Source organism: Lynx rufus, unplaced genomic scaffold (assembly GCF_022079265.1).
Source record: "Lynx rufus isolate CCGP_SWC_20201006 ecotype Redwood Valley unplaced genomic scaffold, mLynRuf1.p SCAF_6, whole genome shotgun sequence".
NCBI lineage: Eukaryota > Metazoa > Chordata > Mammalia > Carnivora > Felidae > Lynx > Lynx rufus.
In genome coordinates this window covers 50145032-50172717 of record NW_025814878.1, presented here as the reverse complement: position 1 = coordinate 50172717, position 27686 = coordinate 50145032, and the positions used below count along the sequence as shown (strand labels likewise).

The 27686-nt window shown below is 38.0% G+C and overlaps 1 protein-coding gene across 3 annotated transcripts in view; it reads right to left on the bottom strand.

The window, feature by feature from the left end:
- ATG5 (autophagy related 5) overlaps positions 1–18612 on the bottom strand; it is a 129084-nt gene extending 110472 nt beyond the window's left edge. The window contains exons 1-2 of one of the 3 annotated variants that reach the window (XM_047102244.1): positions 18409–18612; positions 9475–9640 (exon numbers count right to left, since the gene is read on the bottom strand). In XM_047102244.1, coding sequence (XP_046958200.1) covers positions 9475–9582 — 108 coding nt within the window. In that variant the 5' untranslated portion in view covers positions 9583–9640; positions 18409–18612. Of the gene's footprint in view, positions 1–9474; positions 9641–18408 lie in introns of those variants that run through there. The other 2 variants (XM_047102242.1, XM_047102243.1) reach the window with 2 other exon arrangements.
- Positions 18613–27686: the final 9074 nt, after the last annotated feature.

Sequence of the window (27686 nt, the reverse complement as noted above, 5' to 3'; positions counted from 1 at the left end):
CTTTTATAAAGAAACAACTAGAATGTGGATTAGGGAAGAAAAGAAAAAGGAAATGAATACAGTATGTAAGAAAAAACACTAGTTGTTTTACAGGAAATTATCAACTCTATTTTATATGCAGTTTAAACAACTTGCAGAATCATATTCTATTAAAGAAATGGCAAAGAAAAGATTCATTAAAATCAGAAATCACAGAATCAAATACAAATGTAATGTGGGCATCTCTAAGAAATTAAAATAGCATAATAAATTAGCCATTGTTTTAAATAAATAAGTACAGAATTGACCCTTGAACAACGTGGGAGTTAGGGGTGTCAACCCCCACATGGTTCAAAATCCATGTATAACTTTTGTCTCCTCAAAAACTTAAACTACTAATAGTCTCTTGACTGGAAGCCTTACCAATAACATAAACAGTCAAATAACAAGATATTTTGTATGTTATATGTATTATATAGTCTTATAATAAATAAAGAAAGCTAAGAAAATGTTATTAAAATCATAAGGAAAAGAAAATACATTTACAACACTGAACTGTAAAACAGATCAGCATATAAGTGGACCCACACAGTTCAAACCTGTGTAAGAATCAACTGTAATCTATTAGTCTAATAAGCTTTATACTAGTAAATCCAAAACTTTTAATTTAAAATGTCTGTTGTAATTAAATAATAATCTATTCTGTAGAGAATATTAACCTATGGATATTATAAGAAAAGAAAACACATCAGGACTAATGAGCACGGATATCATCTCCTGATTTTGGGGTGTCGTACCACATGCCTAGGGTTCAAAGTTACTGAAAAATTCACAAATGATTTTCATGAAATGAAAACTTCTTTACATAAGGAATGAGGAGTATTAGAATGTAAGCTCCAATAATACAGGGATTTTTGTTCTGTCCACTGCTACATTCCAAATGCCCAAAATAGTGCCTGCTTTATACAATAGGCACACTATATATATTTGCTGAATGAAACACAGATCCCAAAGGTTAAGTAACAAAAAGCCAAAATGATAATTAATAAAGAATTCCCATTCTTAAGACAGAATCTATACCGAAACGTACTTGGAATCTTCTTTTCTAAATTGGTCTGTGGGAGTAATCTGTAACTAATATAAATATCTACAGCAGCACTAAAAAATGACACTAAGATTTGAGAATGGCTATATTAGAGTAAGTATAGATACAACTTATCTGGTAAATATTTAAGTAAGTAAAAATAAAGGGGCACCTGGGTGACTAGTTGGTTAAGCGTCCAACTTCGGCCCAGGTCGTGATCTCACGGTTCACGGGTTCGAGCCCTGTGTTGGGCTCTGTGCTGACAGCTCAAAACCTGAAGCCTGCTTCAGGTTCTCTGTCTCCCTCTCTCTTTCCCCCTCCTGCACTCGCTCTCTGTGTGTGTGTCTCTCTCTCTCTTTTTCAAAAATAAACATTTAAAAAAATGAAAAAAAAAACAGTAAAATAACAGAATCCTGTCTTCTATATCCAGATTGTACCATTCACTGATTTTCTTAGGTGTATTTCATTGGTTTACTTTTTAATTGTGGTAAAATATATCTTGCATAAAATTTGCCATTTTAGCCATTTTTCAGTGTATAGTTCATTGGCATTAAATACATTCACACTGTTGTGCAACCATCACCACTCTCCATCTTAAGAATTTTTCATCAGCCCAAACTCAAATTCTGTACCAATGAAACAGTAACTCCCCTATTCTTCTCTTCCCCGGGCCCTTGGGAATCACTTTCCTAACTTGTTTCTTTGAATTGGACTATTCTAGGTACCTTGCCTAAGTGGAACCATAAAATATTTGTCCTTTTGCGTCTGGCTTATTTCACTTTAATTAATGTCTTTGAGGTTAACTTCTTTTAATATGAAAAGGATTATCCCTCTCTAGGGAAACTGTCAGCTACATGGCATCAATCCATCATTCTCTTATTCCTCATGTAGCACTATCAAGTACTCAGTGAGTATTACACAAGTGATTCATTTTTTTTCTATACAGCTTGCAAGGAATACAGGAATAGCTGTACAGATTACTTATGTTTTTGAAAAAGGTAGCTGCAATATTATTTATTTGTGCCAAATCCTATTTTGTCCAACAATTTTCAATTATAAAATTAGAGGCTTATTTACCTAGAACAAAAGTAGAATTAAAACATACTAGAATTCTGTTCCATTTCAATGCATGAGGCATCACACCAGACAATGAAGACAGAGCACTGAATGAGACAAGAGTTCCTCCCACAGCACTAACAGGCTAGATAGATGGTCAGCAAAAACAAAATTACAAATGTGATAAATGCAAGGAGGAAGGAAAGAGTGCTACAAGACAAAGTAGCAAAGGAATTTAACCTCATCTAGGGGCTTATGGAAAGCCATGACAGGAAACTATGTTTACGCAACAGCCAGAAGGTAAACAGGAGTGAACCAAACATGAGTGCTGTGAATGTTTGGCTGTGAGTAGGAGTAGGAGATACTGCTGCTTATTCCAGACAGAGGAAATACAAGAAGCCATAAAGTGAATATGAGAAGACAAAGATTGGCACGCTGGAGGAACCATAAGAAGTTGAATATGACAGGAATAGAGAGGGTTGAGACAGCAGAGTACTGAATAAGGAAGGGACCAGATAAACTACAGGAAGGATCTTAAGATGAGGAAAGGCTACTAAAGGTTTTATTCCAACTAAAAACTGAAGAATGGAAAGAGGGCAAGAATGAAACAGGGAAATTAGTATTATCAAATCCCATCAGTTTTTAAATGGTGGTCTGTTCTCAACAAATCGAATCCAACAGTACATTAAAAGAATCACTCACCATAATCGAATGGGATTTATTCCTGGGCTGCAAGGGTGGTTCGATATTCACAAATCAATCGTGATACACCACATTAATAAAAGAAAGGGTAAGAACCACACGATCTTCTCCTTAGATGCAGAAAAAGCATCTGACAAAGGACAGCAACCATTCTTAATAAAAATCCTCAACAAAGTAGAGATACAGGAAACATATCTCAACATCATAAAGGCCATATATGAAAAACCCACAGCTAATCATCCTCAATGGAGAAAAACTGAGAGCTTTTCCTCTACGGTCAGGAACTAGATAGGGATGTCCACTCTCACAATTGTTATTTAACACAGTCCTTGAAGTCTTAGCCTCAGCAATCAGAAAACAAAAAGAAATAAAAGGCATCCAAACCATTAGGAAGAAATCAAACTTTCACTATTTGCAGACAACATGATACTCTATATAAAAACCTGAAAGACTCCACCAAAAAATTTCTAGAACTGATACACGAATTCAGTAAAGTCGCAGTATATAAAATCAACGTACAGAAATCTGTGGCTTTTCTATACACCAATAATGAAGCAGCAGAAAGAGAAATCAAGGAATCGATCCCATTTGCAACCGCATCAAAAACCACAAGACACCTAGGAATAAATCTAACCAAAGAGGTAAAAGATCTGTACTGTGAAAACTATAGAACACTTGTGAAAGAAATTGAAGACACAAAGAAATGGAAAAGCATCCCAAGCTCATGGAATGGAAGAACACTGTTAAAATGTCTATACTACCCAAAGCAATCTACACATTTAATGCAATCCCTATCAAAATACCGCCACATTTTTCACAGAGCTAGAACAATCCTAAAATTTATATGGAACCACAAAAGACCCAGAATAGCCAAAGCAATCTTGAAAAAGAAAATAAAAGCCAGAGGCATCATGATTCCAGACTTCAACTTATATTACAAAGCAATAGTGATCAAGACGGTACAGCATTGGCACCAAAACAGACATACAGATCAGTGGAACAGAATAGAAAACCCAGAAACGGACCCACAACTATAGGGTCAACTAATCTTTTAGAAGCAAGAAAGAATATACAATGGGAAAAAAAGACTGTCTCTTCACCAAATGGTGCGGAGAAAACTGGGTAGTGACATGCAGAAGGATGAAACTGGACCACTTTCTTACACCACACATGAAAATAAATTCAAAATGAATGAAAGGGGCACCTGGGTGGCTCAGTCTAAGGTTAAGCGTCCAACTACGGCTTGGGTCATGAATTCATGGTTCTTGAGTTCGAGCCCCGCGTTGGGCTCTGCACTGACAGCTCAGAGCCTGGAGCCTTGCTTCGGATTCTGTGTCTCCCTCTCTCTCTGCCTCCCCCCCGCCCCCGCTTGTGCACTCTCTCTCTCAAAAATAAATAAATAAACATTTTTTAAAAACTCATTATCAAAATGAATGAAAGACCTAAACATGAGACAAGAAACCATCAAAATCCTAGAGAACACAGGCAGCAACCTCTCTGATGTCAGCCATAGCAAATTCTTACTAGATACATCTCCTGAGGTAAGGGAAACAAAAGCAAAAATAAACTTTCGGGACTTCATTCATCAAAATAAAAAGCTTCCGTACAGTGAAGGAAACAACAAGACTAAGTAAGAGGCAACCTTTGGAATGCAAAAAGATATTTGCAAATGACGTAACTGATAAAGGGTTAGTATCCAAAATCTATAATGAACTCATCAAACTCAATACCCAAAATACAAATAACCTACTTAAAAAATGTACAGAAGACATGAATAGACATTTTTTCAAAGAAGACATCCAGATGGCCAACAGACACATGAAAAGATGCTCAACATCACATCATCAGGGAAATACAAATCAAAACTACAATAAGAGATCACCTCACATCTGTCAGAATAGGTAAAATTAACAACACAGGAAACAACAAGTGTTGGCAAGAATGCAGAAAAAGGAGAATACACTTACACTGTTGGTGGAAATGCAAACTGGTGCAGCCACTCTGGAAAACAGTATGGAGGGTCCTCAAAAAGTTAAAAATAGAACTACCCTGCAACCCAGCAATTGCACTACCAGCTATTTACCCAAAAGTTACAAAAATACTGATTCGAAGGGACACATGCACCCTGATATCTACAGCAGCGCTATCAACAATAGCAAAGTATGTAAAGAACCCAAATGTCCATCAACTGATGACTAGATAAAAAAGATGTGGTATACATACACAATGGACTATTACTTGGCCACAAAAAAGAATGAAACTAGCCATCTGCAACAACATGGATTGAGCTTGAATGTATTATGCTAAGCGAAATAAGTCCATTAGAAAAAGACAAATAGCATATGATTTCACTCATTATGTGGAATTTAAGAAATGAAACAGATGAACATGAGGGGAAAAAAGAGAGAGGCAAATCATAAAACAGACTCTTAACTGTAGAGAACAAACTGAGGGTTGCTGGAGGGAGAGTGGACAGGGGGGATGGGTTAACTGGGTGATGGGGATTAAGGAGGGCACTTGTGATGAGTACTGGGTGTAGTATGTTAAGTGATGAATCACAAAATTCTACTACTGAAGCTAATATTATACTATATGTTAACTAACTGGAATTTAAATAAACTTAAAAAAGAAAAAAAATAAATTGTAGTCCTAACTAGGCTGTAGCAATGGGTATGGAAGAAACTGGCTAAATTTCAGAGATATTTGAGATGTAAAATCAGATGGATTAAGTTACTAACTGAATGTCAGGGATATGAGAGAATGAAGCAACAAAGGATGAGTCCTTTCTTAATTACTGGTAAGAATAATTAATTAGCTGGGTGACAGATCTACTTGCACAAATAGGAAGGGAGTACGGCAGATGACCAGGCTATCTGGAAGAAATGATGATGAGTCCAGTTTCAAACACACAAAGTTTGAGTGTCTTCAAGACATCTCAGTGAGGATATACAGCAGACAGACATATAGGAACAGAACTCAGGAGAAAAATCTTGGGAGTTGTCAAGATGAAAATGCTCAACAAGAGATTAAAATGGTGGCTCCAGGGGGGAAAGAGTGAAGTGGAGGGGGAAAAAAAAGCAAAGTTCCAAGGAATGCCAACACTAAGGAAGAAGCAAAGGAGAGAGATCTGGCAAAGGAGACCAGAAAGGGAAAAAAAAAAAAAAAAAAAAAAAAAAAACCAGAATAGTAGAAGCAAAACCAGGATTATGAGGCACTGCACAGCAAGAGAGAACAATGTCACAAAGTGGAGAAAACATCCAAATCAATAGCAAACACCACTGAGAGATCAAGCAAATGAAAATTCAAAAACAGACTCTAGGTTTAACAAAAAAGATGGCATCAGTGACTTTATCAAGAACAATTCTGTTGGAGTAGTGCGAAAATGTGATTACAGTAAGATAAGTGGAAGGTGGGAAGGAAACAATGAGTACAGACCACCTTTTTCCTAAGTCTGGCTGTGAAGGGAAAGCAAAAGGTTGAAAGAGAGATGGGGTCAACAGAAGGTGGTTTCAGGATAGGAAGGATTTAACATAATATAAATGCTGCAAAAAAAAGGAGCTAGTAGGTAGAAGTTGAAAGTAAAATAAAGAGAGAAGGCAGGGGTAGAGGTAGGAGAATATCAGAAACCACCAGCTTCCTGAGAAGACTACAGATGGGATCCAGAGCAGATAGAAGGATAGGGCTTGCCTAGGAGGAAGAACACCTCTTCCATTAAAACAAGAAGAAGTCAGTATGTGTGAATGCAGATATGTTTAGGAGACTTGGTGACAGAAGGTTAAGAAATCAAGAAGTGAGGTCACCTCTTCAGAGTGAAAAATAAGGTCAGGCCTCAGAGAAATAGAGGAGAAGAATAGAGAAAGCTTACTAAGGAAACATAAAAGGACTGCTCTGTAATGTTTACAGTCCACTCAGATTTATGACCATATGCCTAATTGCATGATTTTTGTAACAAGTCACAAAATATGAATGTAAATTAGTATCATGTTTTCATATTAGATAATCTAAATGAAAAGCAACAGTTTAAATGAATACAACAGCAACAACAGAATGAAAGACTGCCTAGTTTCCAACAAATTTCCTTCCTTATATTCCCTGCAAAATATATAATTCTCTGACATAGATATGGGATGTAGGCTGAAAGATTTATGCAGAGGTAATAAATCAAAATGCAGAAATAAACAGGAATATATTTAACATTAATATTCTTTTCCAATGGCAAAGACTCTTTAAATAATAATTTAGTTTATAAATGTGGTAGAAATAGATAATTTAAAATCTAGTTTCTAAGAAATAAGGAATGAATGTTATAAAAAGAAAAGTGTAGGGATGCCTGGCTGGCTCAGTCCATGGAGCATGCGACTCTTGATCTCAGGGTTGTAGTTCAAGACCTACGTTGGGTATAGGGATTACTTAAAAATAAAATCTTTAAAAAAAATAATAAAACAAAACAAAACAAAACAAAACAAAGTATATTCCCATTCACCTATCCTTATCACACATCCACTTCAACATGAGTGGACTTTTCAGGCCATGCTAACAATCCTGTTATATCACCTCACCTGAGTTTTGAGAATGTCTAGGAAAGAGGCATACTGGCCCTCAGGCTATGTATTTTTACCTCATTTTATCCAGGATCTTTAAAATATTATCATTATTATAAATCAAAGCAATTAAAAATATTCAAGCTTAGTTTACAACCACAACACATGTGAACTAAAACCATACTGTCACTGCCATTCTCACCTATAATTCTAAGACTAACCATTACTCACCTATAATTCTAAGACTAACCATGTTTTTGTATATTTTCTTCCCATATGTATTAACTTATGCTTAAGTATTTTTGTATTTAAAGAGCAAAATCTAGATTATGCTACATGATTTTCAACTGTAGTTTTTGTTTAAAATGTATATATGCCTGTCAACCAACACTTTTCAAAAACATAATCATAATTACCATATGAGTTTCTTTTGGGTGAAAAATTAGGGCAAAATACATTAAAAAAAACAATTATCAGACAAAACAATTTTCTTCCTCCTACAGACATCCCCAATACTTGCTGCCATTTTCAATTCAATTAGAAACTGTTGGAAAACAACTTACACTCTACTCTCACAACAATCTTTTCATCTTTAAGTTTCATATACAAAGAAGGAGAAACACTGTAGTCTTTAGATTTTTTTAACTGCAGAATGCTGTCAACCATCATATTCTGATTTCAAAGTAAACAGGCTGAAATTACATTTCTCATTTTTGCTACTTTGACCAACGAGACACATACACTCCTTTGTTTAGATACTATTAGAAAGCTGCCTAAGGTGAAGAGCTTGAATTAAAATAACAGAAACTAATTTGGAAATAAAACATAAGTGATATCCTAACCCATATCACAGAAGAAGCAAAAAAAAAAAATACAGCTAACAAGTGAAATTCTTCCAAAAATAAACTGTGACCACATTTTGTTTTTTTACTATGGAAGTTCTTCTAAAGGCAGAAAAGAAAACTGTTAAGATTTCCAAAGTTAAAATGACTTAAACGCATATATTCAGTTATGATAAGCTGAGTACTAGTAACAAAAAGCTGCCTGATTTCTCTGAAATTATATTCAGTGAGAAAACCCACAGAGAAATATAAAACAAAATCCCAACATGAATGCATGAGGTTTTCACGCACTGAGTGACCACCACTTGCATGACCTATGCCAGGTGCTGAGGAGACACAAAGGCAAATGACACCGCTCCTGTACCCAAATAGTGAATGAGTTGGCTCCTTAAGTGGCTTCCTCCACCAGCCTGACTTCCCATGGCTAGAGCAGGCTATGGAGCAGTGCCACCTCTCACACAGACAAGAAACAAAGCAAAGGGCAAGCTTTACTCATGTGAAACAAGAAAGTCCAACACCACAAATACATTTCCACTTTTCCAGATCCCCCTAGGTACACAATATTCTGTCTATCTGCGACAAAACGAGAATAATGACAACTGAGAACGTCTTTGCTGTTTAGGGCCTGAATACTCTGTAAAAAGGCAAAGTATTATTATCTCTGACTGACAGATGCATATGTTTGGATTATACATGCGCTTAGAGAAGGAAAAAAAGCAGGCCAAAATCAGAAGACACTTGATACTGTTTTTTTAGAACAGATAATGACACTAATTCAAACCTACAAGTCTACATACAGTAATCTGTTATTAAATAATATGTTTTATATAATACATATTAGCTTATCAACAGATGAAAACACACATGTTATATATTCACTGAGCTATAAAAAAGAATTTGACAGTTGCTTGGGTCCACTTAAATACAGAAGAATCAAATCTGAACCTATTATTTTCAAAATAACTCCTACAGCACATAACTTATGATTCCATTATCACAAATTATATACATATGTATTCATGAAAAAAGAATGTCAGGAAGGTCCCACAGCAACATATCAACAGCAATTTTTTTCCTCCGTCTGGATAGTAGGATTAGAGGTAATTTTTTATTTCCTTTCCTTTGTTGATCTGTGTTTTCTCATTTTTTTCCATAATAATCAAGTACTAATTGTATATAAAATGTTGGATAACAGCCTTTAGGTTCTTAGAGTTTATTTACAAAAATGGACAAAGTTAGATATCCCATTTTCTACCATCAACATACTTACATAATATGGTTCTGCCTCCCGTTCAGTTATCTCATCCTGATACAGGGTGAAGCAAGTTGGAATTCGCCCAAACCATACATCTCGAAGCACATCTTTGTCATCTGTCATTCTTCCAGTGGGTAAAGCAGTGCATATAGGCTAAATTCTTTTTTCACCCAAAGCCAAACTGAAAATAAAATGAAGAGCATTAGTCAGATCCTTGCAAAGATAAATGAACCTGCTCTAAAACAAAGATTCTAGGAAAAACTGAATGCCATAAAGATTTTTCATTTCAAAAAATTTGTGTGATCAGCATTCTTAACAATGAATGCAAAAGCAGTACACCAAATTCTAAATGCAGAGCTATTATTTATTTAAAAGGATCACAGAAGTGAGCAGTTCAAAATTATGTATGCTAACTTATGCAACTAATGAACCACAGCCAAAGTGAAGCTATACTTGTATCATTCTCTCAAGTCCCAGAAGAGTCTATTGCTCATCTAAAGTGAAGTCTTCCCCTATCTTATGGTCTCTTATAGTCCAACTCTAAACTATTATCCCCACAATTATCCTTACCCCACCTAATGTATTCAACCTCTCCTACTCTGTCCAGATAGTTCACTCTTCCTGGGGAAAAAAAAAATCTCTCTCACCCTGAAAAAAAAAAAAAAATGTTTGTATAGACCTATTTCTATTCTAAATTTCATCGTGTCCATGGTTTGATTCCACCAATATTTCCAGTCCTACTCATTATATTTCTTTTTACAAACCCTCTAGCAAGACTGGAAACTTAAATACCTTGTTCTCCACTATTCCCCCTGACAAATATGTTCATCTCTCACCTGTTCAAATCCTACCCACTCTGCAAACCCAGCTCACAATCCTCTGCCCCAATGAGTAGTAAATGCTTCTACTGTGAACTTAAAATATTCCCTATACCACACATATAGCACTAAAACCACATACTGAAATAGTCTGGGTATGACAGAGGAACATGGCTTTTGACCTATGTAATATCCAAGTGTCTTCCAGCACTAATATTCCACAACTAGGTAGCAATACAATATACCATATGAGTAAATGCAGAATTGATCCTGTTGGTACCTGAGTAATGAGACTCAGTATCCTTGTATTCATATATTTATTTATATATATCCTATCTTTCGTAGGTTGGCATATCCTTTGGAGACATTTAAAATAACCATATTAATTTAGCCAAATACCAATTACTAACACTGAATTATTCAAGGAGCTTTTTCTCTTTTTTCTCATCCACTGACCAACACCAAGTACATCAAGACTACCATAATTTATTAGTCAAAGACAGAAAACCTCAAGTAGAGTTCTGAATCTTGTATCACTATACTTAAATGTGCATTGGAGGTCAAATGAATGCAATGTTATCTACAGGTAAATAAACGAAAGAGGTGAAAAACTCTGTCCAACATTACAAGAGCACTAAATAACAGTCAAACCAGGATAAACATTACAAGACCACTAAGTAACAGTGAAACCAGGAGAACAACTCTGGTCACAGTTATTGAACGAGTCTAGTGCTCTTTCCAACATATAACAATGTTTTCATTTTTACTGACATATATCCATAAAAGTCACCATTTTAAGCAAATGATACAAGCATTCACACTTCATATAATTCTACCCTGATAAGCTTCAAATTCAAACAATACACTGAGTTTCTCTGCAGAAAATTCCCAAGTTTACAAATCACGTACAATTAGCTCACTGAAAACAGAAAACATCTCACTACCTCCTGACTATATTAATACTTTATTCTTTGTGAATAAATTTACTGGTGACAGGAAATAACGAGATCTAAGTTATGGCAAATAAGTAAATCTAAAGTTGAATCTAATACAAGGTGATAAGCAGTGGTTTCTGTAACCATGATACACCCAATTAACCATTAGCTACAACTTCAATTCCTCTCTTGTCTACAAAAAAAATGAGGCAAAGAGCTACTTTCCTAAAAGATTTTAAAACCATTTAAATACAATGTTAAAGTTGAAAGTCACTACGAATATTGTCACACTGGATAATTTTTCTGCCTCAGAAAAAACAGGTGGACAGTATAATTCAAAAGAAAATGAAAAATTAAAATGGGTACAGCCACCTAAGGAAAGGCTATTTCTACAAGTACTTCCCTTCTCTGCAGCCACTGTCCTCTCAAGAAAGAGTAATAATCTGATTTGTCAGATTCCAAGACACATTTGAACCTTGTTTATTAACAGGCAGGGGTCACCATAAACACAAATATCATGCATTTAGGTATGGCTTCCTCCTCTCCCCTCTACTCTGCCATTGACCATGCTGCTATTTCTTTCCATGTCACGTTCTTCTGCTTCTTCATGTGTCAGAAGCAACAGAAAGAAATGGCAAATGTCCCTCTTTTCTCTTTGTTTCTGGGAGACTCTGCCCAACAGTGATAGAAGCATGGGCTTATCTTTTACTGGTTCTGTACCTAAAATTCAGCTGCAGAATTTTGGTAAACTGGGCTGAAACAGAAGACTTTACCAAAGTTTTGAGGTAAGATTTTAGGTACAAAACTGGTCAAAGATCAATCAGCATCTTATTTCCCATATACCATTGTTTCTTATGTATATATTCCTTGCAGGACCTCAAGGGAAGAACTAACTGAGCCAAAACAGCTGAAGTATAATGTGGTAGTCAATACAAATTTTCCAAACCATAGAAACTTCTAAACAGATTTACTGAAAACTTCAAATAAGGCAACTAACAGCCTCAGAATAGGTCTAAATTTATAGAATCATAAAATGTTAGTCTTTCAATATTAACAAATATTCATCTACAATGAATTATATAAGCATGCAAATACACTTAACTAAAAAATGTGCCAAAAAACTAGCTGATAAACATGGATAAAACTAAAGGATGCAAATATTCAATCATCTTTTTATTCAAACAAAATTTTTTTAATGTTTATTTACTTTTGGAGAGAGAGAGTGAGAGAGAGACTTGGGGAGGGTCAGAGAGAGAGAGGGAGACACAGAATCTGAAGCAGGCTCCAGGCTCTAAGCTGTCAGCACAGAACCCAATGCGGGACTTGAACTCATGAACCACAAGTTCATGATTTGAGCTGAAGTCAGAATCTTAACCAACTGAGCCACCCAGGTTTCCCTCAATCATCCTTTTTAAAATAGAGGCAGAAAATCAAAATTTAACTCTTGAGAGGCACTACAATGTGGTAGTAGTACATTCAAAATGTAGAATATGGAGTCAGATTGCCTGGATTCACTTTATCACTTACTCTGTGACCTCAAGTTAGTCAACTTCTCTGTGTCTCTGTCTTCTCATCCGTAAAATGTGAATAACAGCACTTACCCCATAAAACACATATGATAATTAATACACGTAAAGCACTTAGAATAATGCCTCTAATATAGTACTACGAAGTGTCTATCATAATTTACAAAACAAGAGCATGTCTCAGAATTGAACACTGCTATTAACACTCAATACAGAGTCAATAAATATTTGATCATTTGATATGCCCAGCTCTGTGGCAGGTGCTGAGAGCATATAAGATGATGATGGTAGTTAGTGAAAATAACAATTACAACAACTTTTTAAAACCTCAGGCATTGTCCAGAAGATACTGTCTCTTAATTTACTAAACATACCACGCACTTTCACATCTTTTCCATGGCTTTCCTCACGCTGGTGGTTCCTGACCCTAAAGTAGCCTTCCCTACCTTATCTTCTGACTGAAATATCCTTTAGGACCCAACTCAGAATAACCCTTTATGAATAACTCAGGTAAAACCTCTCTTTCCTCACTGCACTTTTACTTTTCCTCTACTACAATACTTACAGGCTTAGAGTAAAGATTTTTGGGGCGCCCGGGTGGCTCAGTTGGCTGAGCGTCCAACTTCAGCTCAGGTCACGATCTTGTGGTTCATGGGTTCAAGCCTCACATAGGGAAGAAGCACAGAGCCTGATCTGGATCTTCTGTCTCCCTCTCTCTGCCCCCCCGCCCCCCACCACTTTCGCTCTCTCAAAAATAATTAAAACATTAAAAAAAATTTTATCTCTGATTTCCAATCTCATATTCTTTCATTTATGTCATACCAGTTGCCAACATGCCTTCCAATTCCAAATGCCCATAGTTATAATTAAGTGCTATTTTATGAAAGCTTTCATAATGGAGGAAGGTAGAAAGGGAGAAGAAAAATATTAACATATCTTATGGTGTTCAGAGAACTGAAAAGATATGGAACTTGAAGAATGGATAGAATATAGAAGAATGAATATACACGGAACGGGTAGAATATTCCATAGATAGAGAATAAAGACAAATATTACAAGCAGGGCAAAAGAACATCAACAGAGGCAGAAAATGTGCAAAAGCAGTATGTGTACCAATTTTTTAGGAAACTTTGAGTAGTAGATAATGAAAGAGCTGACACTGAGACATGTTTTAGTATCACCTGTGATCCTAGGCAAGTCACATTTCCTTATCTATAAAATTCACCAGGTTGTTCTAGGGGGGAAAACATCTACAAAGTGTTTGACATGGTACTGGACACATAGTAAGTGCTAGGAAATAAAAGCAATTATTATACCTTTAATGTCAAATCTGTAAATGTAAAATAAGACTAGATCATGAAGCATACCAAACAGAAGACTGTGGGTTCTCAATTTCATCCAACCTACAAAGCCTGTAAGGTTTGATAATGGTGAAATAAAAACAATTACCTAGTAGTACACAAAAGGAGATCCCACGTCCAAGAGAGGGTAGGCAGAAAGGAATTTCAGCACTAAGGCATAATAATGAGTGCCTGGCCTAGACTCGTAGTAGTAGATGGATAAGAGACAGATAAGAAGTCTTTCCAAGGAAGAATGAATAGAAGGTGATGAAAAACTGGCTGAGGGATAAAGAACAAAGACAGGGAAGATTTAAATGCTGACAGCAGGCAATACAGATAAATAGTTAAGGGGTTTGAAATCAGACTGACATGGGTTTACACCCAGACTTCCAGCTATAAGCTGTGTGTCCTAGCATAACAAACCTGACATCTTTGAACCTATTTGTAAACTGAAAATAATTTTAATTTCACAGGGCTGTTGGGTGTTTAGTACCTGGTAACCACTCAATAAATGGCATATGCATTTAATACATGGTTTCTTCATACGTCCTTGTCCAGTTTAAACTCCTTTGCTCCTCTTTGGTCAATTCTCAACCCTCTTTTTTTTTTTAATTTTTTTTTAATGTTTATTTTTGAGAGAGAGAGAGAGAGAGAGAGAAAGACAGAGTTTGAGTGGGCAAAGGGGAGAGAGAGAGGGAGACACAGAATCCAAAGCTGGGTCCAAGCTCCGAGCTGTCAGCACAGAGCCCAATTCGGGGCTCGAACTCACTAACTGTGAGATCATGACGAAGTCCGACACTTAACCAGCTGAGCCACCCAGGCGCCCCCTCAATCCTCTTTTAAGAGTCAGCTTAGGGGCGCCTGGGTGGCACAGTCGGTTAAGCGTCCGACTTCAGCCAGGTCACGATCTCGCGGTCCGTGAGTTCGAGCCCCGCGTCAGGCTCTGGGCTGATGGCTCAGAGCCTGGAGCCTGTTTCTGATTCTGTGTCTCCCTCTCTCTCTGCCCCTCCCCTGTTCATGCTCTGTCTCTCTCTGTCCCAAAAATAAATAAACGTTGAAAAAAAAATTTAATAAAAGAGTCAGCTTAACATCAGGCTTTTGAGAAGCTTTCCACTAAGCAATCTCCCGTCTAATTACTTCTACAATAGCATGTTACAACCGTGCATTGCAGTTATGTTTATCTTATCCACCTCTTGCCCCTCCCCACATTGAACTGTGAGTTCACCAACAGCAGAAATAGAGTCATATTTACTTTGAATCCTCAATACTGGCATAACTAGCACATAGCAGAATCTGGAATTTTTATTAAACGATTGGAAAATATAGAAAATTCATAAACTGAAAAGTAATACTAGCTACTTAAGAAACTTTTCCAGCTAAACTCTTCTCCAAATCAGTATAATCACACTTTAAATTCGGAAAATTGCAGGGGTGCCTGGGTGGCTCAGTTGGTTGGGCGTCTGACTCTGGATTTCTGCTTAGGTCATGATCTCGAGGTTCGTGGGACTGAGCCCTGCATCGGCGCGGAACCTGCTTAGGATTCTCTCTCTCTTGCTCTCTCTCTTTCTGCCCCTTCCCCGCTCGCACACCGCATGCGTGCCCATTCTGTGTGTCTCTCTCTCTCAAAATAAATAAACTTTAAATTCAGCAAACTTCCTTATTTTACAAGAATATTTTCCCCTCTCAAACATACACTACACTATCATCACCATGCATCCAATTGGAAGGCAATGTTTTGGAAGCACACAAATCACAACCCATCACACAGTCTACTAGAAGTAAGTTCTGGAGGACAGGGGCTACTTCCTGACTGCTGCATTCTCTGCAACTAATTCAAAGCCTGGAACAAAGCAGGTGCCCAGCCAACAACATTTAGCAAACAGCACAATATGACAAAGGTACAATGTACAATTATTAGTCTCTTTCACACTACAAACCAAGAAAGGCTAACCTATTACCTGGAGCTATTCTGCTGACAAAATCCCCAACTACCTAGAAATTACTTAAAATATCAAATAACTATTAGTAGTAAATTTGAAAACATCTAAAAATAATCTATGCTGGCTGGTCTCCTTTTAAATTCATGAACACTAACCTCAAAAGTAGGCCCTGAGTACTGGCCAGCGTTCCTACATTTCTCTAGTCCATTTATTCTCCCACATCCTAGAGCACCATTTCATATCCCCTCTCTCCTCTAATTTTCATATCTCCTTCCTCACTCTCTTGCAACTAATGAACTGGCTTTCTATTTCCTTCTATCCTGTTACTAAGGATCAGTGGTTATCAACGGGTTTTAATGAACAGCCCAATTCCATGGGGGAATAGTTCCTAAATCTCTCCAACTTCTTCCAAATGTTGAAGTGCACCTGGACTCAGTCCTTGAACTACATCTTTGGAGATCTCCCATGGCTTTAAATATCATTTCTACAATAACAACTCCCCCATTTATGTCTTCAACCCAGACTTCTCTTCTGAACTCTAGTTTTATATATACCACACAATATTGACATTTCATTTGAAAATTTAGCACGTCCAAACAGAAAATGATTTCAGACCTTCCTTCCTCAGCTCCCTTGTTACTCTGTGGTCTTCCCCAAATCACTAAGTGGTAACTATTCTTTAGTTGCTAAGGCCATAAATCTTGGAGTCATCCTTGACCCTTCCTCATACCTTACTGCCCTAGCCTAGACACAAATCCAGAATCTGGCCATTTCTCACCATCTGCACTATTACCACACTGATTCATGGTACCTTAACCTTTCACCTGGATAAATGGCCTACTTTTGCCCTTGCTGCAGACAACATAGCAATCAGAAAGATCCCTCTAAACATGAGTCAGATCAATTTACTCCTTTACTCAAACCCTACCATCTCATGCAAAGTAAAAACTAAAGTTCTTACAAAGGCCTACAAGGTGGTATATGACCTGGACCCATTCTGACCTGATTATCTACTCCTCTCCCTTTTTGCTCACTCAGTTCCAGCCAGACTAGCTGGTATGCTCGTTTGGGACTTTGCAGTAGGTCTGATGCCTCATTTCACTACATCCACATGAAACCCTTCTTTATCACTTTTAGGTGTCTGTTCAAATATCATGTTTTCTAAAGCCATCACTGCAATTTCCTACGCAGGCCATCAGCAGTCCTTGTTCCCCTTCATGACTTTATTTTTTCTCTCTAGCACTTTCACCACCTGACATATTTTTAAATTAATTTTTATATTAATGTCTTTCCCCTCACATGCTCAAAGTGAACTTCATGATGGCAAGAGTTTTTATTATTTTATTCACTGTTTATTGTTTTATTTACTTTTTGTTCAGTGCCTGGCACATAAGAGGCACTCGGTAGTTGCTAAATTAATAAAACAAACCTACACTTGAGGTATGGACATTATTCTAAACAGTCAGAGCCAGATAGTAGCATTCTGCTCATTTTCCCCCAATTTTAACCGGCATACGTTTGAAGATCATGGCACATGCTCAAATCTAGCATAAAACTCTAAAAATAAAATAAAATTCCCCTCAATTACTACCTTCAGCCGAATATCTTTATTTTCAAATTCTAAATTCAGCCAACAAATCCATCTATGCAAATCACAAACAAGTAAGTTCAAGTCCAAGTACCCAGTCCAAAAGACTCTTTGAGATTTATCAAGTGGATTCTGGAAGGCCTTGGAAGTTCAGTGATGTCTGACAGTCTTTGAGTTCTGACTGTCGCTTAAGACATGCTGTGTCTCACCAGAAAAAACTAGAACCAATCCAGTTTCCCTACGTTCCTCAAGTTTCAGGTAGGATTTCAAAATAATCCAAAGTATAAAGGATGTGAAAGTTCTTTGCCAACAGAAAACGACTTCGTTAGCACTAAATATTATTATTAAAATGAGATTTAACGAATGCCATCGAGAAGATAAACTGGAGAAAATACCCACCAAATTAGGATAGAATCAAAGTGCCTGTGAAATAATTATGATTTAAATAACTATTCCACGAAAAATGCACGTCTTGAACTAAATAAACTCTAGAGCCTGCGACAAGACCCTAGGCTTCCTGCTTTAGTAAGAAACTGACAGATTCCCGGAGAGAGATCACACAGGCTACACCCTCCGGCCTGCCCAAGGTCCCCGGGGGGCGGCATCTGGCCAACCCCACCTACCCCGGAGGAACCACCTTCACCAGCCTCCGCCGCCCGGGGGAGCGCTCCTCTCGCCTACCACTCGCCCCTCCTTCTTACCACACCTACCTGGCACCTCCCCAACTCTTCTCCTCCGGGCATTTCCCCACCCTAGGGAGACGGAGACAGACACACACACGCACACGCACACTCACACTCACCAGAAATGCCAGCTCCTTCTCCCGCTTCCTGCACCGATGAAGACGCTCGGATCCCGGGCTCTGGCAGGGCGGCGGCGCTGGCTGCTTGATACACTGTCCCGCAGAGGCGCGGGAGCCTGGAGTCCCGAGAGCCCGCGCAGCCGCAGAAGGCAGCGGCGTGGAGGTCGGTGCCGATCTCTGCTGCACTTCCGCCCTCCGGTATCCTGCCAATACAACCCGCAGCGCCGCGGGGCCTTGGAAGCCCACAGCAAGTCCAGTCACCCTCGGCGCCCAGAGATGACGTCACCGAACCCACGTGGCCTGCGCCCCACCTTCCGCGTTCCGCCCAACCCCGGGAGGAGGCGGGAGCTGCACTAGAGCATGCGCAGACGGAGCGGGGCGCGTGGCTTGGGGGTCGAACCTCTGGCAACTTTACAGCTAACTCCGTTGTAGGGGAGGCTCACGCCTTTTGCATGGTTAGGTATTTCGAGAGGCTAATGTAACAGTGCTGTAAAAGTAGAGAGTTTCAAAAATACTGAGACCCTGCCTCATAGAGGTTGACCGCAGCATTCCCCTTTCCTGGCTTCGCAGAATAATGGTAATAAAATGTTGGTTATCAACGTGTTTTCTTATCTCTTTTCTCACTTGATCTTCTTGATCTTCTCAATTTTGGCGGAACCACAACAGGGATTAATAGCCGTAGTTAACAGAGGAAGACTAAAACGCATGAGTACTGAAGTCCTCTACCCAAATCTATACCTTTTCTGTTTGTGAAAATAAAAACAATTCAAAAACTCCTAAAGAGCGTTTGAATCTGATCTATCCATAAGATTTAATTGGGCATTTAACGTCTTTCTCGTAATTATGCATGCCATACCTGTTAGGTAAATACTGTGCTGGGACTCAAAATAGGTTCCTGATCATTAGAAAGATTAGGGAAATCCTAGTAGTAGCCACAGGATTCTTTCAAAACGACAAATCTTGGAGATTGACTAGTCCATTGATTTCGAATGATGAGTCACAACCCATTGGTGGGTCATCTAATTTAGTGTGTCATGACTGGCATTTTTAAATGAAATATAGTAGAAAATACTGGCATGCTTGTTTCCTGAATTTTTTTACTTCAGTATGCATACACTGGGTAGGAATGCGAAATACATTTCTTGGTATGGATAACAATCCAAAAATTTAGAAGCCATAGTCTGGCCCACTCCACCTACTTAATGCAGAAATCTCCTGTACAGTATCCCCAGTAGTCAGCCATTAGTTTTTGTGAAAAAGCTCTTGGAATTGAGATGTCCCACCATGTGAACTAGACTTACCTCATCTTGGACAAATCAACCATGATGACCACTCTGTGACCTGAAGCCCTCTTGAGCATATTCTCCACACATACATTCTTTCTTTTTGTTTAATCATGCTATACTCTCCGGAATCCAGGTTTATAAAAGCAGGTCTTACAGGAGGTGGGGTCTTGTAGCCACACAAGACATACTTCTGTCAGTAAATCCGTTAATAAACCATCTCTCATCAAGCTGGGCTTGTGGCCTTTTTCTTCAGTCTTAATGCTCCTTCAGACTTTAGAGGTCATTTGCCTATGCCTCCCTTTCACAGAACACCCACCTTCCCAATGATAGCCAAAATTGTATGGAATTTACTCTGAAATGTATCCAAAATATTAGATGAATTTATGGATGGGTAGAGGAATGGGTAGATGGATAAATATGTGATAATACAAGTAAGTACAGTAAAATGTTAATAATAGAATCTAGGTGGTGAGTATATAGGCATTCACTGTAAGATTCTTTCAATTTTGCTATATGTTTGAAAATTTTTCTAATAAAATGTGGGGAAGAACCCACATAGGAAGAAAGAAGAGAACCAAATAGGAAGAAAGTTATTACATTGAGCTGAAATTCAGCTTCCGGTAACTTTTAAGTATTGACCCTGTTTTCTTCTTTTCTCCCCTTGTCCTTTCCCAACCTTGTGCCTACAAACTGCAATAGAAATATCTAACCCCTGCTCTAATAGCACTTCAGATATTAAAAGATAGCTCTCATGCTCCATAACTCACTTGAGCTAACAACTGTCGATTCTTTCAGCCATTATTCACATGACATACCACTCTTCTGGATCTGGTCCAGTTGTCACTGTCCCTATTAAATAGTTGTACTCTTTCCCATCTCATGATTATTCTCCTTGAGCAAAAATTTGGAAATAAGAGGAATTCTATATTTGCTCCCTGTCATTTCCATTGGTTAACATTATGTCTTGTCTCTCAGTCAGTGACACTATATCTTTCAAAATTTTGTTCTATGAAGATAACTTTTAAAGAGCTCTTTTTGGCTGACCTTACCATTTCCCCCAAACCTCAACTCATTCTGGATGATTCTCAGGCAGCTGTTTCGAATTGTGTCAACTTGTTTATAAAGTCCTCCAAAATTATTGATTGAAAGGAGAGATTCCAGTGAAGTCTCTGTTAATAACATGTTTTCTTTTCTTCTCACTATAATAGTCTGCACATGTAAAGTCTGGTTTTTATTTTTGTATGCCTCATAACTTGTAAGATTCAAAGCCATGGGATCACAAATTTCTTTGCTCTAAATTTACTTAAATTTGCTTTCCTAAACTCTAGGTTGTCTCTACTATCCCCATGAACTCTAACATGCCATTCTGGCTCAAAGGTCTCATTTACTCTCTTTTGTCTTCAACCTGTTAGTTTCAGAGGATGAATTAGTTAAGCCAAATTTAGTTCTTCTACTTCAGCTCTAGCTCCTCTGACTGTGCCCCAACCAATTGACCTGCTTCCCCAATTTCCCTCACTTCTGGTTTCTTTCTTCAGTCTATAGCCATGTTCAAATGTGCTCTCCTCCTATTAAAATCCTTCATCGCTTTTTACTTAAACAATTAAGACAGCCTCCCTAACTGGTCTCCCTGATTCCAGCCTTGCTCCATCTGTATTTGCCTTTGATTTCAACCAGAGTAGATTATAGTCATCCCCACTTATCCACAGGGAATACGTCCCAAGACCCACCCCTCCCACGGATACCTGAAACCACAGATAGTACTAAGTCTCATATATATTATGTTTTTTCCTATACATACATACCTATGATAAAGTCTCATTTATAAATTAGGCACAGTAAGAGATTAACAACAATAATAATAAAATTGAACAATTATACTGTAATAAAAGTTACGTGAATGTGGTCTCTCTCAACATACAGTAGTGCACCTACTTTTAATTGTTCAATTTCTTCCATGTAGTGAGTACCCTTCTCATAATGATGTGAAATGACAAAAGGCCTACGTGACAAGACGAAGTGACACAGGCATTGTGATGTAATATTAGGCCTATGCTGACCTTCTGACAATATGTCAGAAGGAGAATCATCTGCTTCCCGACCTCAACTGACCGCTGGTAACCAAAACTGAAAATTGAAACTGCGGATAAGGGAGCACTACCATATACTATTATGCACTCTAACCATGTCACTCTGATACTTAAACATTTTAACGATTCCTTCTGGGCGAATTCCTGGTTTCTTAGCATGATCAGTTGGTTCCTTCCTTCCTTTCCCAGTACTCCCTGTCTTGCACTTCAAACTTTAATAGTATCAAACATTTTGCAGTTCTGTGCACTCAGGCTATGTCATGCTTCTGTGTCATTCTGTCCCTCTGTCTTGCTGCCTGAAATGATATCCTCCACCAGACCCTTCTTCCCTAAAATTCTATCCCCCAGATCCCTTCTCCCCCATTTACCATACACTACTCATTCCCCAACATTCTGTTCAGGTGTTAGAAAGTTTCCTGGTCGGTGGGGAGTTGGAGGCGCACCTGGGTGGCTCAGTCAATTAAGTATCTGACTTGATTTGATCTCACGTTTCTTGAGCTCAAGCCCTGTATTGGGCTCTGCGCTGGCAATGCAGAGCCTACTTGGGATTCTCTCTCTCTCTCCCTCTCTCTCCTCTTTCCCTTTCTGCCCCCTCCTCCCACCCCGGTCTCAAAAATAACTAAATAAACATTAAAAAAGAGAGAGTTTTCCCGGGTCCACCCAATCTGGGTTAGGCACTCTTCATACTTTCCTCAATCTTTTCGTGCATCCTTAATGACAGCATGATGCCTGGCATTCAATAAATGTTTGTTGAAATAAACTAAGCTGAACATGGGTTTTCTTCCATGATTGCCATCACTGTCACCTGAGGAACTAAATTCTTCCTCATAGCTTAGAGTTTAAGTAGAGAGAAGTGGTTTCCTTTATTACTTTACCAATTTCAAAATTATTAGCAAGGAAAGTTGAAAGTGATGAAGGCACCCTGCTGTCAGCAGATTGGGTGTCCCCCAGTCACCAGGCAGTAAGGGTCTCCACCACTGCCATATCCTGTCTCTGTGCCAGTTTTCTGATCTGTGTGGGGAATGTGTCATTGCTTCCTCCATCTGACTACGCACTCTCTAGTGTATTCCCAGAACACAACCATATTTCTGTTCTTCTGTTTTTATCCTTACTCAAATAACTCCTCTCAAATGATTCTAGAATGGAAACTCCTAGAAAGCAGGGATGAGCTCCTATATGTGAAGGACTACAAACCAGAGTTCCAGAGGCTGGAACTGGATCACTGGTTTGATGCTAGAATGTACTCTCACCTTAGCATACATACTGTGACGAGATGCATGTGCTAGGTTAAGTTTCAATTCTAATTGCCCAAACTGAGAATTCCATGCTCCGGAGGTGGTCAGGTACCAACATCGGAAAGACCACACTCCAGGAGCAAGTATCACAAGGATGTCTGTTGTCACTATGTTGATCAACATCTCATGGTTTGCTAGCATAGTGAATGTCAGAGTTGGGTTTTTATTTCTGGCTTGCTCAAAGGTATGATAAGTGTTAGAAATGGGATCTTTATGAAATTAGCAGTACTTAGGATATGTAGATGGACTAAAATATTTTAGAGATTCTTACCACTCTTGGATGAACAGACTGTAGAAATCCATGAAGCCTAAAGCTTGATCCATAAATTTTCTTATGTCTTCTATAAAAGTTATAGAATTCAACCTCAGGAATGGTGTTATACCTGCCTTAAGAGAACCTTTCTTGCAAGGAGATATGAGAGCATCTTTAAAGGGCAGAGAGTTGGGATCTCATCAACCTTATAGAGCAGGTTATAGGTACTATTTTGTTTAACAAATGTCTGCATGAACAAAGGAACTTGGTCTAAGACTGGCTTACATTATAATCTCACATCCAGATTCTGGGAAAGTAATTAATCCTTATCCACCTCAGCTTCTCTGGTGGCTACAGTTATCTAGGGAAAAGAACCTAAGAGTTATACATGATCAAATTAGTCTTTGTCAGTTAGCCATAGTGGCAGATACATTCTCTTTGTCCCTCAAAATGTTTTTAAAACCCTAAAAAAATTTAATGGTAACAGTTTTTACCAAACAATTTGGCCTTCTGGCTTATGTTGGCACCTGACAATTGTGGGCCCACATTGCCACACGGCAACCATGAGCTGGAGTGGAGCAGTAGCTGGCCCCTTTTGGGCTGGGCATGCCCTCCCCACATCGCCATTGTCTCCACATTCTCACCTGTGTGGACATTAGATTACCTACCCGGACACTGGAAGCACTGGAGCTTATCCTCCTATATAGCTCGTCATATTTCTAAGGCACTGCCTACCTCAAGTTTTGCATATAGATATTAATGTTGCTGAATAAAAAATTAAATAACCAGTACAAAATATGTTACACTGAAGAATTTAACATACATTTAATTGTGATTATGATCATATTTATGGCTTTAAGATTTTACTTTTAATCAATTCTAAAGATATGTTTGAAAGTTGGGAGATATATATATGTCTTATCTTATGAAGTGAGAAAGCATTTGGAGGATCCAAATATTTCAAGACCTGCAGTGTTCAACAATCCTGGGAATTCCATTTGTATCTATTTCACTGGCATTCTAAAATCTATCCAGGAGCTGGATACATAGACTCATTTTGCTCCAGTGATAGCCTTTCATGCACTGTGTCAAGTCTTCATTCATTCAACTATTTCATGAGGCTACATTGTCATGTGCATGGTAAAATAATTTAAAAAAAAAACCTCTTGAACAACATTACAGGGACCCCCAAATTTAAATACATTCATGAAAATTTATTTTAAAATCACAGTTTGGGACAATTTTCTTCTGACTACCATGTGAACTATAACTACTGTGTGTAATTCTATCACCGCTATGGATAAAATGCAGATTTCTATTGAAAATATTGTGTTATAAGACTGTATGATTCCAGTTACTCAGAACTCTCTATCTACTTGTCTACACAGATGAGTTCTGCAGGAGTGAATTAAAGCAATATGTCAAATATTCTTTGTAGAATATATACATATTTATACTCATAATTCATACATATCTGTGTTCTAATTTTTCATCCCGTAAACTAATATTATTCTAAAACAATCTTTGAATTAGATTATTTGGCTGTTCCCATATGAATATTTTTCCATAAAAAGCTCTTATTAATAACTCAGACAAGTAAATCAGTTTTTTAAATATGATTTTTCAATGAGTACAGAAGGAAAAGTAGTCTGGGAAGTGTATAACTTATGAGGAAGTAAAAAAACAAAAAACAAAAAACAAAAAAACCCACACACAGCCTGATTCTTGAAACAGCAAATAAATCCTTGCAATAACACGTTGCTGTCACCAGGTGTCACAATCAACCTGACATGAAGCTCCGAGCTCCTTAGCCAGTGGGGCCAGTCAAGGGCACCCTCAATGATGTTACAGTGTTTCCCAACAGGAAACCTCTGGTTAGTCAAGAGATCTTGTGAAAACCTTGCGAATCTTTTTAGATTCTCACAACAAAATTATTTTCATTAGGAAAAAAACCCACTTTCTAAGCCTTGTCAGTACTAAACAAAATCTCTTTCAAATCTATTTCCTCTCCTTCACATTCTATTTGTTCTTAGATCATAAACTAGTGTAGCAGTCAGAGACATGAGCTCTTAAATCCCACATCGTACAGCTATTGCCCGTGTGGTCAGAGACAAAATGATTTAACCGGGATTAGTTACATAATTTGCAATGTCCAGTGCAAGATCAAAATGAGGCCCTCTTGTTTAAAAAAAGAATTACAAGATGGTGACAGCAGATGGTTAAACCAAGAGATGGGCAGTTGAAGAGGTCACATGCCCGAGAACCTGGCTCTTATATAACTTCTCCAAGCTTCCACTTCTCCGTTTTCCTTGCGGTGAAATGAGGAAAATGATAGCACCTGCGTCAGAGATTCATTGTGAAGATTAAGTAGGATGATGCACATAAAACATTTACTACAGTGCTTGGCACATAGTGAGCTCTCAACATATGGGAGCTGTTGTTTTTATGTCCTTCGTCGGACATACCATTCCTCCTTGCCAACCCATTTTACAATCTGCTTCCAGAGCTGTCTTCTTTAGCACAGTTCTAATTATGCCTCTGTCCTGTTTTTACAAAAACCAAATCCTTGCTGCCAACAGATTTAAATCCAAATTTCTCGGTCTAACCCTAATCCAGCTTTCCAGCTTCATTACCCATCACCTGTCTGGCTGGTCTCTCTCTGACCTTCCTGTGCCTTTGGTTACCCAACTTTAAAGAGCAGGTAATATATCTTTTTTAATTACTTAACTTTATTTTTTAGAGGAGTTTTAGGTTCACAGCAAAATTGAACAGGAAGTCCAGAGAGTGTTGTATCTATCTATCTATCTATCTATCTATCTATCTATCTATCTACACATACATCCCTTGTCTACACACACACACACACACACGCACACACACACACACAGTCTCTTCCTTATTGGCAGATAGCCTACACTGCAATGATACATTTGTTATAATTGATGAACGTATATTAACACTCCATTGTCACCTAAAGTCCATAGTTTACATTATGGTTCACTTTTGGCGTTGTATATCCCATAGTTTTGGCCAAATTTATGACATGTATCCACCATTACAGTATCATACAGAGTAGTTTTACTGCCCTAAAAATCCTCTGTGCTCCACCTTTTCATCCCTGTTTCCTCCCAACCCCTGGCAACCACTGATCCTTTTGTCTCAATATTTTTTTCTTTTCCAGGATGTTATAGAGTTGAAATCATAAAGCATGTAGGCTTTTCAGACTGGCTTCTTTCACTTAGTAATAGGCAGTTAAGTTTCCTTCAAGTCTTTTCAGGTGCAATGTTTTAAAATAAAAATTTTAAATGTTAAGCATAAGTGCCATTTAACTACACAGAGCAGAATATTAAGATGATTTCAGTTTTTTGCTTTAAAATGTAAGTAAAATTTAATACAGATGTATCAACAACTATTGTGCTGGGACCTTTCTGTGGGATAATTTGCCCACATACATTAATTGTCAGAATTGCCATCCCAGAAATAGTATGTTTCTAAAGGCCCTCTGAATTTTAGGGACAAGCAGTATGGTTTAAACCACCTAATCTTTTTTTAATTAAAGTATTCAGGTTTACCTCAAAAAAAAAAAAAAAGTTTGTTGTGGCTTAAGTGCTGAATTTTTTAAAAGTCCACTTTATAATCATTACCTTTTGGCATTCACCTCCCAGATCTGATGGCACAGCCAGCCCACACCTTCTTCCTTTATCTTTCTCCATTATCTTTCTCCTCTGGCCTTCTCACTACCAGACACAAGCCATGATTTACTTTTCATGTTTCTCTAAACGCTAACACGGAAACATTCTCTATCCATCACTGTGTTTCTAAGATCCATCTATTACCTTGGGCTTTAAAAAACTGGCATGGCTTAAGAGCCTGAAAGAGAAGGAAAAGGCATAGGTATTTCAGGAAAGGAATAAAAGAATGATCAAAAGCAGGGACAAACTAATCATGTCATGCTGGGGTGTCGTGAGTGTTTTATTCTGCAAATGTAAGATATTATATGTCAGAAAGCTGGAACCATCATCATGTATCCATTATTTGTCTGGTTAGTTAGTTTACAGGACTGAGCTTACCATGAGCTGGGCACAATTCTGTAACATTTTTCTACTATTCTAACCGGGGTCTCAAGGCTCATACAGTTTGGGAAGTCCTCTTTAGAAAGCACACATGCTCATAAATAATTTACAAATACAAAATTGAATGGCCTCAGAAAGGGCTCATGCAAGTGTAGGGCTCTGAAAGTTTAGCTTCCCTGTAAATCCTTTCTTTGACCATTCAGAGACTGAAGTTAAGAAGTAGCCTTCAGGTAGTTTGATATTTCACCTGTCTCAGGTATCCAAGACTGCTTCCGGCCCATGAT